The sequence below is a fragment of the Leuciscus leuciscus genome (genome assembly GCF_965113295.1).
Source record: "Leuciscus leuciscus genome assembly, chromosome: 8".
Taxonomy (NCBI): domain Eukaryota; kingdom Metazoa; phylum Chordata; class Actinopteri; order Cypriniformes; family Leuciscidae; genus Leuciscus; species Leuciscus leuciscus.
This window is the reverse complement of record NC_138732.1, coordinates 19,513,426-19,531,078: the sequence shown is the minus strand read 5'-3', so window position 1 is coordinate 19,531,078 and position 17,653 is coordinate 19,513,426. Positions and strand designations below refer to the sequence as shown.

Genomic DNA, 17,653 nt, shown 5'->3' with positions numbered 1-17,653 from the left:
GAAAAATGTCAAAATACCAGAATGTTTGGAATTGCAAATTTAGTCTAAATCAGTCTGTTCTCTTGTAGGTAGTTTGTGGGCAAATGTGGGTTTTGTAATCATTCATATTTCCAGTAGGCCTAAATTAAGGAAAATAACCTAGGCTATATTTGTTTGATCCTTTATTTATTTCTTGGGTAACTGGTTGAATCGTTGAGTTTGATGAATGCAGTCAACACTGAAATGAAACAACACCTAAAAAAATGCCATGCAATAGCCTATTTTTACTCCAATGAATATAATATAATATAATATATAACAAAATCATGGCATTGTAGTATGATTTATTTATTTTTGGAGTCAAGAGGGTCAAGACCTCTGAGGTGAGATGTAGCCATAGGCCAAAATCCCTATTTTAATGTGTTTACAGACATTTGACATATTTTGTGCTATGGGTTAATTGGATGTTATACAGGAATAGTTTGTAATAGGAACAAATCAAGTCTCATATTGAAGGGATTTGTGCCTCTACTTTATAGTCATGGGACATATAGGCTAATGTAGGCCTATTTGCAGAATGTGCCAATAAATGCAAGGCAGGGGAATCGCAACTGCTGTAATCAAACAGATGATTTGTTATGTTTCATATGAAATAAAAAAGGTAAATAAATAAGCTCATGTTACAACATAAAATAGATGGATAAATGTAGATCTCCCTCCCAAATGTTGGCTTTAAAAAAAGAATTAGGCTATGGAAAGTATCCATGTTTCAACATTTTAATGTAAACTTGTTCATTTTCTTTGCAGAAATGTGTTCACTCTTAAAATTAAAGTTTCTTTATTGGCATATGTGATTCCATGAAGAATCTTCAATAACAACCCCACTGGAACCTTTCGATTGCACAAAAGGTTCTTTATAGTGAAAAAATGGCCCACTTTTTGGAACCTTAATTTTTGCGAACCTATATTTTTCAAGGTTTTTCCCGTAATAATTTCAACTTTTTAGAAAGATTTTTTTTTTTTTTTTGGGGGGAAGAAAATCGTTCCGTTTTTTTTTTTTTTGGTCTAATCATACAATTTCAATAAATAGGCCGACGCGTCATTCGTACAGAAATATGGAATAAAATCCCTTTCCCTACAAATTAGGTTGCTCCGCCCCATCAGCCCAAAAGTTGTAGTAGGTCTATGTTTAAACGAGTTTATTGTCGTCGTCTCACGTTTAAAATGTAATACCTGCTGTCTGTCAAGAGTGCCTTAACCAGATGAGCATATAGCCTACTATATGAATTCGTTTATTGATATATCACGACACGATCAAATTTATTGCAAAACATTTTATTTACAGATTTCTGGAATCAAACGTTATACCCATATCAGGTATGTGACACCTGCACATCACCCCTGTGAAAAGAAAGTGAACGACGTGCGCTTTGGACACAAACTGGAGCATAAAACAGCCTGCCATCGCAGGTCATTTGGTTTAAACAGACAATAAATGTCTAACAGTTCCAGAGTCAGGATCACTATACATCCCGAGAAACGCTGTACCTGTAGTTTTCATTTTATTTACAAACATTTAGATATACACCACATACAGAAAATGATATTTATATCTTTATTGAGCAAACACAAACAAACCATTAAAATATTTAGTCTCTGGATCAGACGAACAAGGTTTTTGTATGTTTTTTGTTTCTTAATTTTAAAAACTATTCTAAAACAATATTTGAAGAGCCTCCAGCATTTCGTTGCGTTTAAGACGTGATTTCTCTGTTGTTGTAATCCACAACACGCGCCTCGATGCTTGTCGTGAAATAGTTGATTACAAAGTAATCCTTTTTGACCACGTGAGTGGCCCGCTTCGGTTCTGTCCTTTCAGCGTGTTGGAGTGCTCAGTTAAAGTTGGACGTTCCAAGTTCGAGTTCACTGAGTGACAGTAACTTGCTGTAGGCCTATGTTCCTCATAGATGGTAAGGCGTTCATTCCTTGGGGTGGGTACAGAGAACCGTGGATATCTGAAGGACTCAGTGACCCTGGTACCGGTAGAGGACTGACAGAACCTGGATCGCTGTGGACTGATCCTCCGCTTCCGTCAGACTGACCCATTTTCTTTTTGATTAACTTCCTTTCCTTGGCTCTGCGGTTCTGAAACCAGATCTTTACCTGTTAAGGCAAAGCATACGGTTATGTAAATAAATAAAGTCCTAATTGTTTAGTTAGATGGCCTAAATCCTATTCTATTAGTGAAAATCTAAATGAAAGTAATGTTACCTGTCTCTCTGAAAGCCCGAGGTTTACTGCCAATTCTGATTTTCTTCTGATTGTGATGTAGCGATTAAAATGAAACTCTTTCTCCAACTCCAGTCTCTGGTGGTCTGTGTACACCACTCGATATTTCTCCTTCGTTCTCGTTTTGCCTAAAAAAAGGTGAAATGTACGGATAGGCTAATCATGAAAATGATGCATACAATGTCTTAAAAAGTTGATAATTGTGAAATAAAATAAAATGTGCATTCTGCGTAAAATACGCGCCGACCATGATATTATTAATATAATAAATATAATAGTTATTAATATTATTTTGACGCAGGGGAAGAACTTGTGCATTGTATAATTTATATAGGCTAAATTTAGAAGAAAAAAAATATTTCTTTCATTGACTTAAATTTATTTAGGAACTTGTAGGCTATCTCTTAGCCTACTTTTTTGTTGCATTTACAATCACTATCATTTATATGTGCAACTATGTTACTATAAATCACAATTGCAATATTTAGAAAATTGTATAGGCCTAAACTATTACGTCGCTAGATATTCAAATTGAGCTTCTGATCTTCTTTGAGATGTTTCTGAACAAACTGCAGAACAAAGAGACCCAAAGACATTACCCAAACGCCATTGATGTGTTAAGAGACAATACACGTCTTACAACGAATTACAAGGAGATAACATCAAAAATCTTTTCCTCAAGTCGAGCATGCTGTGCTTGTTTTTATGTACAGATCAGCTATCTTTGAAAAATAAACTATGAACGAATAAAGACAATTAATTCGTGTTTTTAGTCTATATTATAGGTTTAGCTGCGAACACTTTGTCAAACATCTAATGTAAAATATGACAATTTAACTTCATGTGTCATTTCCAAAACATTCATTTATTTCAACTGTAAAAATAAGAATGCGTTTACAGTAAGGCGATTGTTTTCTTTGAGATTTTTTCGCTGTTGTTTTAACATGCGCCGGAGACAGGAGAACTTTATTTGCTGTGAAGTTTGTCACTCTTTGAGGTAGGCTAATATAACTCCTCAAGAACAGAGACAGAGGAAGACGCGATGCTGCATATCAAAGTGAAGAAGGTGTTGAAAGAAGTCGCCGCCTGAATATGACAGATAACCCTCAAAACCTGAGACAATGTAACAGGAAAAGTAGACCTCACATCTTGTTTACGGGAGTCGCAAATTAGCATTACAAGTGACCCTGGCGCCAATTCCAAACACCTTAATTTTGCCACAAGTATTTCCCATGCCTTCATTTTTAAGGAAACAAATATTGCCTACTAATAAATAAGTAGATAATCCGTTTCTGGAACGAAACGCGTTTTCCGCAAAGAATTGAGAAGGGCAGTTTGTAAAAAATAAAATAAAAAACTACCATTTCGTAATATTTTGTCAGATGTGCAGTTATAGTTGAGACAAACAATATATAATTGATACTTGTTACACAAATATTTGTTGCATTTCGCACAATTTGTCCTCTGTAAATTATTTGTTTCTATTATTTTTAGCAAATACTTAGACTTTCTTTTTTTCCCTTCTGTTATACTAGACATATGTGTTCGTTCTTATTTTTTTCTATAAATGTTTTTACATTTTTAGTAGAACCTGTGCATCGAAATTTGATTACCAGATTTAAATTATAATAATGTCATTTTTATTTTAAAGCAGCAAGAAAATAGATCATAGGCCTAAGCGTAGACTAGCCTACTGTCAATTTGTACTTTCACTTTTTCAATCACTGATTTCAGAACCTTGGAAATATTGAAGAGTTTACATGTTTTCCGATTACTTAATTACTTTTTTTTACTTTTTTTATTTGAAAGACATTTGTTGGCCCTTACCGGTTGATGACGACTGGACGGTTTTGCTCATCCACTGATAGGAATTACGCCTTTCTCTCTCAGGGGAAAGTTGGGCCACAGAAATGTTTTCAGGTGGTGGAGGCAGCACTGCTGATCCCGGGCCGTGCATGGCATTATAATCAGGCGAGCAGTAGGAAACTTGTCCCGGGGATGAACTGCTCATAGGTGCAGAAATGGTGTTTGGAGGTCCGAGGCTGTATGCGCCCCAGTCCTCTCTCGGTGCGCCGTAAGGAGCGCCCCATGCCCCTGATGACTGTGCGTGTGTGTCCATGTTGGGCACATGATGGTATCCTGTAAAATCTGAATACTGGGATGTGGAGACAAAATTCTGTGGTGGAAGACTGATGCCAGATCGTCGCACAGCTCCTTGGTGATACATGCTTCCCTCTTTATCCAAAAGGTATCCAACGTACATGATTCGAAAGAAACCCCTAAAATAACTTTTTTAAGGCAACATGCCAGCCATGCATCAAGCCAAATATCACTAAACAAGGCCTGACTCAAAACTTTTACTATTTATCTCAAGGGTGGTAGTCCAAAATGATCTCCAGGTCACGCGACGTAGTCCTTGACGTGCTTCAATCAAACATGATGTGACTCTGTTGTCAAGGTGGTGGTGGTGGCAAAGGTATAACCAAGCCCTCCTGACGTCAGCCACGACTTCAAAACCTCTCGATTTGCATTCAAATGAGCAGCCAATAACACCAGCAAGTCCTCACAGATTCCCCTAGCGCCAGGTTTCTGCATCACCTCAGACTCTTCCTTCTGCAATATTCAACAATATTCAGTAGTAGTAGGCTAATACTTACTCTATATGACTTTAGGAATCAATAGCCTACATTACTCTGACTCTGAGAAACATATTCAGTTCAAAATGATTTTCTATCATCAAAGCAGCCAATTTGAAACGTGTTTTGACTTCATTAAAAACCCTCAAAAGACAAAAAAAAAGTTCAAACAAGCCAATAACGAACTAACCTTTTATTTATGTTTTTAAACTATTTTTCTTTGACTAAATATGTATTTATTGTGTTAATATTGGCTAAATTGTAATAAATTACGCCTATATTGTAGGCTATTATAATTGTATCGTATTTATTTATGTATACAAGTATAACGGTAGGCCTAATGATATTATTATTATTAATAATAGTAATAATAATAATAATAAACGACTGTCAATTTTATTGTTAAAAAGTGTTGATCATAAAAGTGGAATAAGCCGTGACGTGCTTATAGGCATGCAGCATCCTTCAGCCATTAATGGTCGCTTGAAGTTTTACAGCTCTTGTCTCTCTAATGAAGCTAAACCTGTGGATATGGGAACGTCACATCTGCATAGTACCCATGCCACTTTCTCGCCTCCAGAGTCCATGCGTATTTGTTAAAGGATACTCTTGTAAAAGAGGTGCAAAGCGGGAGAAGGTGTCTTGAAGTAAGGCGAACTTTTCACATTCCGCATCCCTCACACCATGACACTCTCGGGTCACACTTCACAGCTAATTCCGGTTTATGGAAATGCGAGGTATCACCTACAGTACTCATGCGACGACAGTGTGTCGTGCGTGTCGCCATGTAGTCGAAAGGTTTAACGAGTTGTTAATTCATTTTACTGCGAGGTTTCTTGGGAATTTTAATCATTAACATATACAGACAGTAGCTTGTTCAGGCTTGACTGTCTTGTCTCAGATGTTAGGGCAGAAAGGACAACACATTTCATGTCAAATTGAGTGTTTTGACTCGAGTTATTACAGATATTTTCAAATGGTTTACGTGCAATCAGAATTTATTTTACATCCGTTCACTACACAGAAACTATTTATCATTTCAAAAAGGCACGCATTAAATTAGGCTATTCTGTGGTAGGCCATGCTTATTATATTTCAGTTGGCTTATAGGCTATATTATTCAAGTATGGAAAGCATTAACTTATTTTCAACATATTTTAGGTTAAAATCTATATTGGTAGTTTACATTAAATAGTTATAGTCGTCCTGTGGCGTGACATATGCTTTACTTAAATAGCTTTTTAAAATGAACACTTTTTATTATATGTTCATTTTAAATATTAAGTTGCTGTAACTGATTTTTGGCTGTTTGTTTATCAAAAGTTTAGTGCAAACTGCTAAAATTAAATTAGTGTAGTCATCTGCAGTTCAGTTATATCACTTTATAAAGACTTGGATAAAGATGAGACATGGATTTATGGAATGCCTCCTTGAAAATGGTTGAAAATGATTGTGTGCTGTTTAAAAAAAAAAAAAAAATCGAATTATTTAAAATTGTAAAATTAATATACATGCATTTTATGACATCATCAGTTGACAGACTTCAGGGAAAACAAATGATAAAAATGCATTTGTGAGACCAATTTTTTATTTTATGTAAAGAAACAAAAAAAAAAAGTTAAAATTAAGGATCATGATTATAATAGATACAATTATTATATATCTGCTAGAGTTTAAATGTCCTAGCCTACTTTAACAACATATTTAGAGCAGTTTTTCTTAAATAAAAATGTATCAGTCCAATTAGGATTATGTCAAATTAGCCTAGGTCTATACCCATACTGGGGAAAACATGTGACATATCAGACATATCAGCTTGAGCTGTTGTTGTTTTTGTAATTGTATATAGGTGACTGATATTGTTTATAGAAGCCTATGAGATCAGTAAGATGTAAGCATGAACACATCCGCAATTTCAGAATGACAAAGAAAGTTTGAATGACTGTTATTGGTTTCTCTGATATTTAACAGGCAATCAATTATGAGACCTATATGTTCTACTTGTTCTGCTATTGTGAACTCACACTATAGTAAATGAGTCTGGGGTTAAACCATTACTTTTTGTTAGATAATAGACCGTTTCAATGCTGCTCCAAACAATTTGCCAAAATATATCTCGTGCCTAAATATATCACAACCTATATGATGGTAATATACGATATGGACAGATGTATATTGATTTTTTTATTTTTTTTTGTGCAGAATATGTGGTCATATATATCCTACCATAACAAGCTGAAGGCCAGATCTGGGTTTTGCGCGTGCACATGTTGCTGGTGATGCAGGTGTACGCAATTAAGAAAGCGACAGGTTGGTTTGGAGACTCAACGCACAGCACAGCGACGCCCTCTGCTGGTCGATCAGCTGCAAGAGCGACTCAGTCTGAATTAAAAGGTATTGCTGAACGAACACATTTTTATGACACATTTTCTGACATATATGCATGGCACAAAATGTTTTTCCTTTTTTATCCTTTCTTTTATTAAATGAAATGAAGAATTATCCCCAGCATTCATTATCAATAATCAGCATCATTACAGAAAGACCTCTAGGGGGCAGTATTCACTAGGTAATGTACTGGTTGTTTGCGTCGTGTCTAACAGCTGAAGACTAATCACATTTCTGTTCATTTATGTGAATTATTGAGCAATTAGAATAAAGCCTCTGCATGATAATTAGCCTACTAAAATACCATACTAAAGAAAGCCTACAGTGGTTTGCCAGAACATACAAGTTTAAGATGGTTAGCTTAGAAATCACACCCCACACAGAAATGTAATATATGTCAATATATGTAAATTACATATATAATGTCAGTGCCCATGTATGTCTGCTGCCTATATGAGAATATATGCAAAATGCATATGTAAAACACATAGACATATATGAAACATATATTTCAAAATATAGCAAAAATTGCCGTTTTCATGTAAGTGCCATATATTTTTCCCATATATGCACATACATGTGAAAAATATGTAAGACGCATATATGTATACATGCATATGTACTTATTACCATAGTAGGCCCATACTTTGTGGAATGTCACTTAATAGTTAATAAGAATATTGTCTGTACTTGTCAAAATGTCATGTAATGAAATGCCAGTTAATAATAGAAATGTTGTATGTACTAGTCTGAATAGTTTAAAAAGATGATACTTAATGTCTGAATATCTCAAACGCCAATATTTAAAATGCACTGTTTTATATCTTATATCTGAATGCCTTGTAATTAAATGCCTATAGTTGGAGATTTTGTCTGTATTGTGTGAATACCAAATATAGTATTTTTAGTACAATAATGCAGTATTTTCTTTGTCATTTTTGACAAATACATCCACAAAGTACCATAACCATATGCCACAGCTTTAAAAATGCATCAGTATCACATGAATGTATATTTACATACATTTATTAAATATGTGGGAAACAAATATGTATGTCACATATTTATACTTAATGTGGTCCATATATGCGAGAAACCAATACTATACTGTAATATATGCAGATATGGTATCATATATGGATGAACTCAAATATTTTCTTCACATGTTTGGACACATAAATGTTCATATATGTTGCAGGCATATATTGTGTTCTCAGATAAGTCAAATATATGTATAGATATATGTCATGCTATTTAAAATATAAGTACATATATGGCCATATATTACATTGTTTGTCCAAGCTATTCAGTATTTATTAATTTATTTGTTAGCATTTTAGCATCATGTTATGTTGAGTCTGTTGAAAGTCTGTGAGTCTCCAATGGATGGAAATGAACTTCAGAGAAAGGGAAGAGGTTTTGAAATGATTCAGCCAAGTGAGTATTATCTGAGGATAAAATGCTACCAGTGCGACAGATTTACAACTTTCCTGGAAACTTGAAAATGACAAACATGTGTGTCCCAAATGGTTTGGGGACAGTGCTCAAAATAGTTTCAATTATGTATCATATGTTTTCTCATTTTCATTTCCGCAATGAGAGGTCATGATACTGTTCATAGGAATATTGCTACATCGTATATTTATAGGTCCTCAAAACAAGTTTGAAAGATTTTATTGGGAACTATAATGCTATTTCAGAAATTTCAGAAGTCATTACACAATGTTTGTTCTTTAGTGCAGTCATTCACTAGTTTTATGCCATGAGAAGTCTTGTTGAAGAATTTTCTCAAACTAAAAAAAAAAAAAAAGTATCCTATAGATAAACACTGAAAATCACACATGGTTTTAAATGCATCCAACAAATTCCAAAACAGAACAGTTTTGCTAAAACAGCGTGTCTGAAATCAGAGCAATTGCATAAACCTTTACATGAGAACACTAGTGTACTATTTATGAAGGCTATATCCTTAACACCAAGCATATCTGCTGACTCTGTTGATTTTCTCCTTGATTCTTTTAACTCAAAAGTTAAAAGTGCAATTGATGATATTGCTCCTGTGAAAGTCAGGAAGAAGAGTGGCAGACAAAAAGCACCTTGGAGAAACTCAACAGCAGTGCAAAATATGAAAAGACAATGCAGAAAAGCAGAGCGCATGTGGCGGAAGACAAAACTTGTAGTCCATTATAACATCTACAAAGACAGCCTTCATGCTTTCAATATGGAACTAGGCAAAGCTAGACAGACTTTCTTCTCAAATATTATAAACTGCAATTTAAACAACACACGCACTCTTTTTGCTACTGTAGAGAGACTGACAAACCCCCCAAGCCAGATTCCCAGTGAAATGCTCTCAAACAGCAAGTGCAGTGAGTTTGCTTCTTTCTTCTCTGAGAAAATCAATAATATCAGAAAGGTGATCAGCACATCCTTGAGTTGCGCCTGGGTCAGACAGATTAGACCACCTGTAAGTAGTAACTTTGTCTGATTTCAAAGAAATTGATGGCAAAATTTTGGAAGAAACCGTACAGCACCTTAAAACATCAACATGCGCCCTTGACACACTTCCCACATCTTTTTTCAAAAGTGTGTTAAACAGTTTAGAAGCAGATCTTCTAGAAGTGGTAAATGCCTCACTTCTCTCTGGGAGTTTTCCAAACTCCCTGAAAACTGCAGTTGTCAAGCCCCTCCTGAAAAAGAGCAATCTGGATAAGACCATATTAAGCAACTATAGACCGATCTCGAATCTTCCTTTCATAGGCAAGATCATTGAAAAAGTTATCTTCAATCAGCTGAACAAATTCTTATGCTCGAATGGATACTTTGACAATTTTCAATCTGGTTTCCGACCGCACCACAGCACAGAGACAGCGCTCATAAAGATAATAAACGATATTCGCTTAAATACTGATTCAGGCAAATGATCAGTGCTGGTACTACTCGACCTCAGTACTGCATTTGACATTGTCGATCATAACATACTTCTTGACAGGCAGGAAAACTGGGTGGGGCTTTCTGGGATAGTCCTAAAATGGTTCAGGTCATACTTAGATGGGAGAGGTTATTATGTGAGTATAGGAGACCATAAGTCTGAGTGGACATCCATGACATGCGGAGTCCCTCAATGCTCAATTCTTGCGCCACTCCTGTTCAACCTGTACATGCTCCCAATGAGCCAAATGAGAAAGAACCAAATTGCTTACCACAGCTATGCAGACGACACACAGCTGTACTTAGCCCTACCGCCTGACGATTACCGCCCCATTGACTCCCTGTGCCAATGCATTGATGAGGTCAACAGTTGGATGTGCCAAAACTTTCTTCAGTTAAACAAAGAGAAAACTGAAGTCATTACGTTTGGAAACAAAAATGAAGTTCTCAAGGTGAACGCATACCTTCACTCTAGGGGTCAAACAACTAAAAATCAAGTCAGGAATCTTGGTGTGACACTAGAGTCAGACCTTAGTTTCAGTAGTCATGTCAAAGCAATAACTAAATCAGCATACTATCATCTCAAAAATATTGCAAGAATTAGATGCTTTGTTTCCAGACAAGACTTAGAGAAACGTGTGCATGCTTTCATCACCAGCAGGGTGGATTATTGTAATGGACTCCTCACTGGCCTTCCCAAAAAGACCATAAGACAGTTGCAGCTCATACAGAACGCTGCCGCCAGGATTCTGAGCAGAACCAGGAAATATGAACATATCACACCAGTCCTCAGGTCTTTACACTGGCTCCCAGTTAGATTTAGGATTGATTTTAAAGTATTATTACTGGTATATAAATCATTCAATGGCCTAGGACCTCAATACATTGCAGATATGCTCACTGAATATAAACCCAACAGATCACTCAGATCATTAGGATCATATCAGCTAGAAATACCAAGGGTTCACTCTAAGCATGGCGAGTCCGCTTTTAGCTATTATGCCAGCCACAGCTGGAACCAGCTTCCAGAAGAGATCAGATGTGCTCCTACAGTGGTCACATTCAAATCCAGACTCAAAACACTTCTGTTTAGCTATGCATTTACTGAATGAGCACTGTGCCGCTGTTCGTCCGACTGTTTGTTTTGCTTTCAAAAGTAAGCTCAATGATCAAACTATTGGCAAGGTGACAGAGAGGGTTTTAATTATGGTCAGCAGGGCATTTAGCCCGTAACTGTAAATGCCCACTCAGAAGGTGTAAAAGAAAGTGATAATGTGAAAGTGACGTGTATTAATGTGGGTTAGAAAGTAGAACAGTATTTAAATGACGATATTAAAGTTTTCGTCTGAGAAAGAATGTGAACGCAGTGCTAAAGAAAGTGAAAAGAACGTGCGAGTAAATGAGGGAGAAAAGAAAGTTAAAGGAAAGTTGATAGATGGAAGTCGTAAGAAGATTGAAGGTTAAAAGAAGGTTGAAAGATTTAAGTCTTAAGGGAATCCTTTTGAAGGAAAGATCTATAATAATATTCTTTTTTTTTTTATAAGTAGCCTACTGTATTTTATTTTTCTAAACTGTTTTAATTATTCTTATTTCTTTTTATTATTTTAATTTCTTCTATGTAAAGCACTTTGAATTGCCATTGTGTATGAAATGTGCTATATAAATAAACTTGCCTTGCCTTGCCTACATGTGCATGGGAAGACGGAGGCAGTATGCATGGATTTTACTGGTGAGATCTTATTTTTTTGGTTCAAATTATTCTGGGGCTTTCTTTCAGTTACAACCAAAAACCACCTAAAGTTCAGTGGTTGTACTCAAACCATTCTGAAGATTAATGAATCATTTATGAGTTTATCATCATTAGTAATCCCATCTTGTTTTGTTTTTTTATACGACATAAAAATATTTGGATATTACATCCAATAGCATAGAGTATCTTTTAGACCTTTTTTTTTTTTTTTTTTTTGCAGTTTTGAGGCTAGAGTTCTCATAGCGCTGTAGATCAGATGTTTCTGAATTGTTTACAATGTCAGAATTCTTGACATATTATAAATAGTTTATTTTTAATCACTGGAGCTCTGTGGGGAGAAAAGGAATTTACTTTGATCTGAAGGCCAAAGTCTAAGACAACTATTTTTAAGACAAATAGTCTGTGTGATTTTGTCAGAACTCTTTGACCCTGCCCTTGGGCGTCATGGGAGTTTATTAACATATTTGGAGCTATTTGTATTTTCAGTGCTACCTTTCTGGGAAAAGGTGGGCAAAAGCCATAATCTGTGGTAAATTAAGTCCACTCCATTGTCTCAGCAATAGGTGAGAGGTACGGATGTGGTTCCCCCCAACCCGGATCCTGCTATTCCCTGCCTTTCCTCACCAGAACACAACGTGGGAAGTGCGAGCAGAGGGGAAGACCACTCCATTAATGGGAATTGTACAGAGGAAGGAGAATGGGGTATGATAGGATTTCAAGGCATTCTGTTTTGTCACTGATTGCATGAATGAGTTTTGGCAGACTCCCAAAGGCTCCAATATACCACCTCTGTTTTAGTGATTAATGAAGCATCTTGCCACCGGGGGGCTGTTTTCCTTGGGAAGGGACTTTGGAAGTAGATTTACACATTGTTGAACAAGAAAAACAAAGTGGTCCCAATAGGAGAGAGCCTTTAATTAGATGGATGATGTTTTCCTCAGAGATAATTTTAGCAGATTCCATTATGAAGTTATAAAAAGACTACAATTCACAATGTCATATTATATTATACTGTTTTAACTGAAAGCAACTTGCAGTGACATATCTTAAAACATGTCAGTGTCATTGTTTTGTCTCAAGATGCAGGCCCGGTAAGTCGGTAAGATGTTTTTACACGTTTCTCTGTGCTCATTAAGTCTGAAAAATACAATAAAAACAGTAATATTGTGAAAGATTGTTACAATTTAAAATAACTGTTTTCTATTTTAATACCATTTTTTTTTAGCAGTCATTACTTATTCATTAATAACATAACTTTTATGTTTTATGTAAATCTCTTGAGAGAGATTCATGAAGCATGTGTGAATTACCTGTGTCTGTGTGTGTTCAGCAGAAGCGTCTCTACAAATAGCGAAACTGTATGTTTATATGCTTCAAGAACATCAGCATTATTACCTCGCTAGTGGGAAATGCTATGTGGCTTTTAAGTTGCTATTTTAGTGCTATTTTACAAATAAAATCATCAGAGCAGTGCTGACAACACATTTTTATTCGTTTGAGAGGGAGAAAGAGAGTATGTGCAAATTATGTCCATGTTGCTGTCACAAAATTATGTTTTATTATGTACGGAATGTACATAATAAAACATAATTGTGTGGCAATAACATGGACATAATTAGTCAGTGGGGTTGTAGTTTTTTTTTTTTTTTTTTTGCTGTAGTAGGTTGTAAGTATGGAATTCCAAAGCTGCCAAAATAATAAATAAATATATGAAAGAAAAAAATGCATAAATAAATATACCAATAAATGTCAAATAAATGAGTATTTATACTTTTAATTCCTTTTTTATGTATAATTGTATTTTTTCATTTATTTATTTCCACAGTTTATACAGTATATATGTATATATAATATATTGTGTATGTAAATATGTATTTATGTCTACTATGGGTGTTACGAGACAGTTAGCTCACAAGACGAGATGAGACACGAGACTGAGTTCACGGTTTTTTACACAGTATTTTTTAGAAATCCTCAATGACAAAATACATTACTAGAAAAATTGTCTGCGGGGGCATTTGAAGTGTTTTAAATAATCATCTTGTAATGGATATCATTTCAGTGCTACTTTCTGAGTATGAATTATCATATGCAGTAAAAGACAACAATACTGTATTTCACGACAATCAAGCACTGTAAAAGGTTTTGCCACACAAACTCAACTGACTGGCTTCTCTCCTGTATGATTTCATTAGTATATCTTCAGACCTTAGAACTGTACATGATTTTTGAGCTTCTACAACTTTTGACCTCCTAACTAAAATCCTTTCAACAAATTTATCATAGAAATAAAAACAGTATAAATAAAAATGTTTATAACAGTTTTCTATTAGTCTTATTAAGTGCAAAAAAATAAGTGCAACCATAATCAAAGTACTCAATCAATATTCAAAGTGCATAAAGAGACCAAATTTTTCTTCAGGCATGATATAGAGCTAAGAGCTGGTCCAACTAGACAGCCCAGCCTAAGATAGCTTGCATATTGGGAGATATTCAACGAATCCTCTGTGGTCTTGTCAGTTATCTCATCACTTACTCTTGTCACGTGATCAGTGAATTCTGATTCCTGCTGCACTACGTACAATTCTGCAGCTTGTGATGGATAAGCTGGATGGTATTTTAAGTGACCGTCATCCAACTGAATTAAATGTTTTTTATCTCTATAAAAAGCAAAACAACAGTGGGGGCGTAATGTAAACGTAGCGGTGGCATATTCTATCCTACCTTCAACCTCACACTCAATATCGCGAGACAGCTTTTCGACAAGAAATCTCGTCACATTTGAATCTCGCGAGATTAAAACAGCTAGTCCATTTGGAGCAAAAAAATAAGATCTCACCAGTAAAATCCATGCATTCTGCCTTCATCTTCCCATGCACATGTAAAGATTTATGCATTTGCTCTGATTTCAGACATGCTGTTTTAGCGGAACTGTTCTGTTTTGGAATTTGTTGGATGCATTTTAAAACCATGTGTGATTTTCACACCACTAATGTCTACATTTATTTTCACATTTCTTTGTCTGTATGCTAAGGAGGGGGCGCGTTTTACCTCAGACACTGACACTACTTTAGCATTGCGTTTCCCTAAAAATAATTGCACATTTGTCAACCAATCAGATTCAAGCATTCAACAGCCCTGATTGGTTGATGAACATCCAATCAATGCATCAACATAAAAGGTACAGTCAAAGCCCATCTACGGAAAGCCTGTTCACTCCAACGCCCTATTAAGTCCTATTGGTTGTAGTTCCAATCAGAGTTCCACTGGGGACGCTCGCCATGAGTGCAAAATGAGTCAATGGGGTTAGACGGCTAAATTTGTCTCCCTCACCCGATTGCCGTTGAGAAATCTCAGATTTGATTGTAGGTTTTGCAAGTTCAACATGGGTTATAGATCGAAAGTTGAATGAACGAGTTCTTATTTCTTTTCGATTTCTTACAGGATGAGTTGTTGTTGCCCATAACACGCTAGCATTCTGCTAATGACGTCAGCATTCTGACGTCATTGACATTTTGAAAGACTTTTTAAAGGAAATAAGTGACTCTAAAAAATCTAACACCAAGCAATGTGTAATTTCTTTGCATCCCCTTTCGAAAACAACATTCAAATTACTAGACTAAAAATTATATCCTAAGAAAAGTGGATTTTGAGCGGTATAGCTCCATAGACCTCCATTCATTCTGCACTCGTCATTTGAGCGCCCTCATATGGAACAAGAGTGGAACTGCAACCGGAAGTTTATTGAGTGGCACTTCTCCCCTCATTAGACTTTCTCTGGTACAGTCATGGTCAAAATGATTGGCTCTCTTGGTAAGTATGAAAAAATAAGCCTGTAAAAATAAATTTGCATCCTTTTGATCTTTAATAAAAAAATATTCATAAAAACCTAACCTTTCATTGAAGTAAAATAATTGAAAATGTGAGGAAAATCTCTTTATGAAATAAATGTTTTTCTTCAATACACGTTGGGCATAATTAATGGCGCCCTTTTATTCAATACTTTTTGCAACCTCCTTTTGCCAAGATAACAGCTCTGAGTCTTCTTCTATAATTCCTGATGAGTTTGGAGAACACCTGACAAGAGTTCACAAGAGATCATTCCTCCATACATTCTTCTCTTCAGTTCACTCCACTCATTTTCTATAGGGTTCAGGTCTGGGGACTGGGATGGTCATGGCAGAAGCTTCATTTTGTGCTCAGTGACCCATTTTTGTGTTGATTTTAATGTTTGTTTTGGATCATTGTGCTGATGGAAGATCCAACCGTCCGTTATAAGATTTCTAGCAGAGGTGGTCAGGTTTTGATTTATCTGTTGGTATGTCCAGGACCTCCGGCAGAAAAAAGGCCCAAAATTTCACAGATCCAGCAGTATATTTAACCATGGGCATGGGGTACTTTTTATCCCTGTTTGCACCAAACCCATCTGGTGGTTTTTCATCTGACTACAGTCCCGTTTGAAGTTCCAGTAGTGTCTAAGAACTGAATATGCTGGAGTTTGGTTTTGAATGAGAGCAGAGGATTTTTCTTGAAACACTCCTAAACAACATGTGGTGATGTAGGTGCTGTTCGAGTTTTCTTTTAGGCTTTCTGACCCCAAGACTCAACTAATCTCTGCAATTCTCCATCTGCGATCCTTGGAGAGTCTTTGGCCACTCAAACTTTCCTCCCGGCCATGCATTAAGACAATATAGACACATGTCCTCTTCCATGCAGATTTGTAACATCTTTAGTTGATTGGAACTTAATAATTATTGCCCTGATGGTGGAAATGGGAATTGTCAATGCATTAGCTATTTTCTTACAGCCACTTTCTGTTTTGTGAAGCTCAACAATCTTTTGCTGCACATCAGAACGTTTCCTCGTATTTATACTCCTGTGAAACAATAAGTCATGGCTGAACAATGTTCCTAGTCACCCTGGTATGCTAATTAAAAAAAAATATGAATGGGAACATACTTCGTATATTTTAGTCAAAGGAATTTCTAGGGGTGCCAATAATTGTGGCCAGCGTGTTTTGGAGAAAAACATCTATTTCTTAATGTGCAACATCAAAAGGATAAACAATGCAAATTTATTTTACAGCCATCTTTGATCATATTTACCAGGGGTGCCAATAAATCTGACCATGACTGTATATACAAAAACATTAATTTAATGTGTTTTTTATGTTTCTATGTTAATAAACTGGAAATTATGCTCATGGAAATAATGACTGAGCAGTAATATTCATGTCCATTTAGAGCAAAGGAAATTGAGAACTCTGATTAACTGCCGAGCTCAGAGACTGTGTGTACTTCCTGCGAGTGTGGAAAAATATGAGGTGTGCGTGAATGCCACGTTTGTGCTCGCAGCCAGAATATGATGACCCCTAACCCTCCCAACATCCTTCCCTTGTTTGTTTATGCTTCATATTCCTGAATTAGTTTACATGTCTCACAGCCTTCATTAACACACCGCCAATCCACAATCAATCAAGTGACTTTTTACCAAGTGTACTGTAAACACTGTATCTCCATTATGACAAGCAGAAACAGCTCTGGTGTTTTAGTGCCAAAGCTGGGGGGCACTGTTGGCCCTTAGGAAGTTTAGTGTTTGGAGTCCTGTTGTGATGGGAATGATGGAGAAGCCCTTCCTTTTCTTGCTCACAGAGGTATTGTCCTGGTGACAGACAGACTGC

The 17,653-nt window shown here is 36.0% G+C and overlaps 1 protein-coding gene across 1 annotated transcript; it reads right to left on the bottom strand.

Moving 5' to 3' along the window:
• Positions 1-1,310: 1,310 nt before the first annotated feature.
• cdx4 (caudal type homeobox 4) lies at positions 1,311-5,164 on the bottom strand. The gene is made up of 3 exons (XM_082176798.1): positions 4,096-5,164; positions 2,251-2,396; positions 1,311-2,142 (listed from the first exon to the last, which is right to left on the bottom strand). The coding sequence occupies exons 1-3, from the start codon at positions 4,529-4,531 to the stop codon at positions 1,903-1,905; spliced, it is 822 nt and encodes a 273-aa protein (XP_082032924.1). The 5' UTR covers positions 4,532-5,164; the 3' UTR covers positions 1,311-1,902.
• Positions 5,165-17,653: the final 12,489 nt, after the last annotated feature.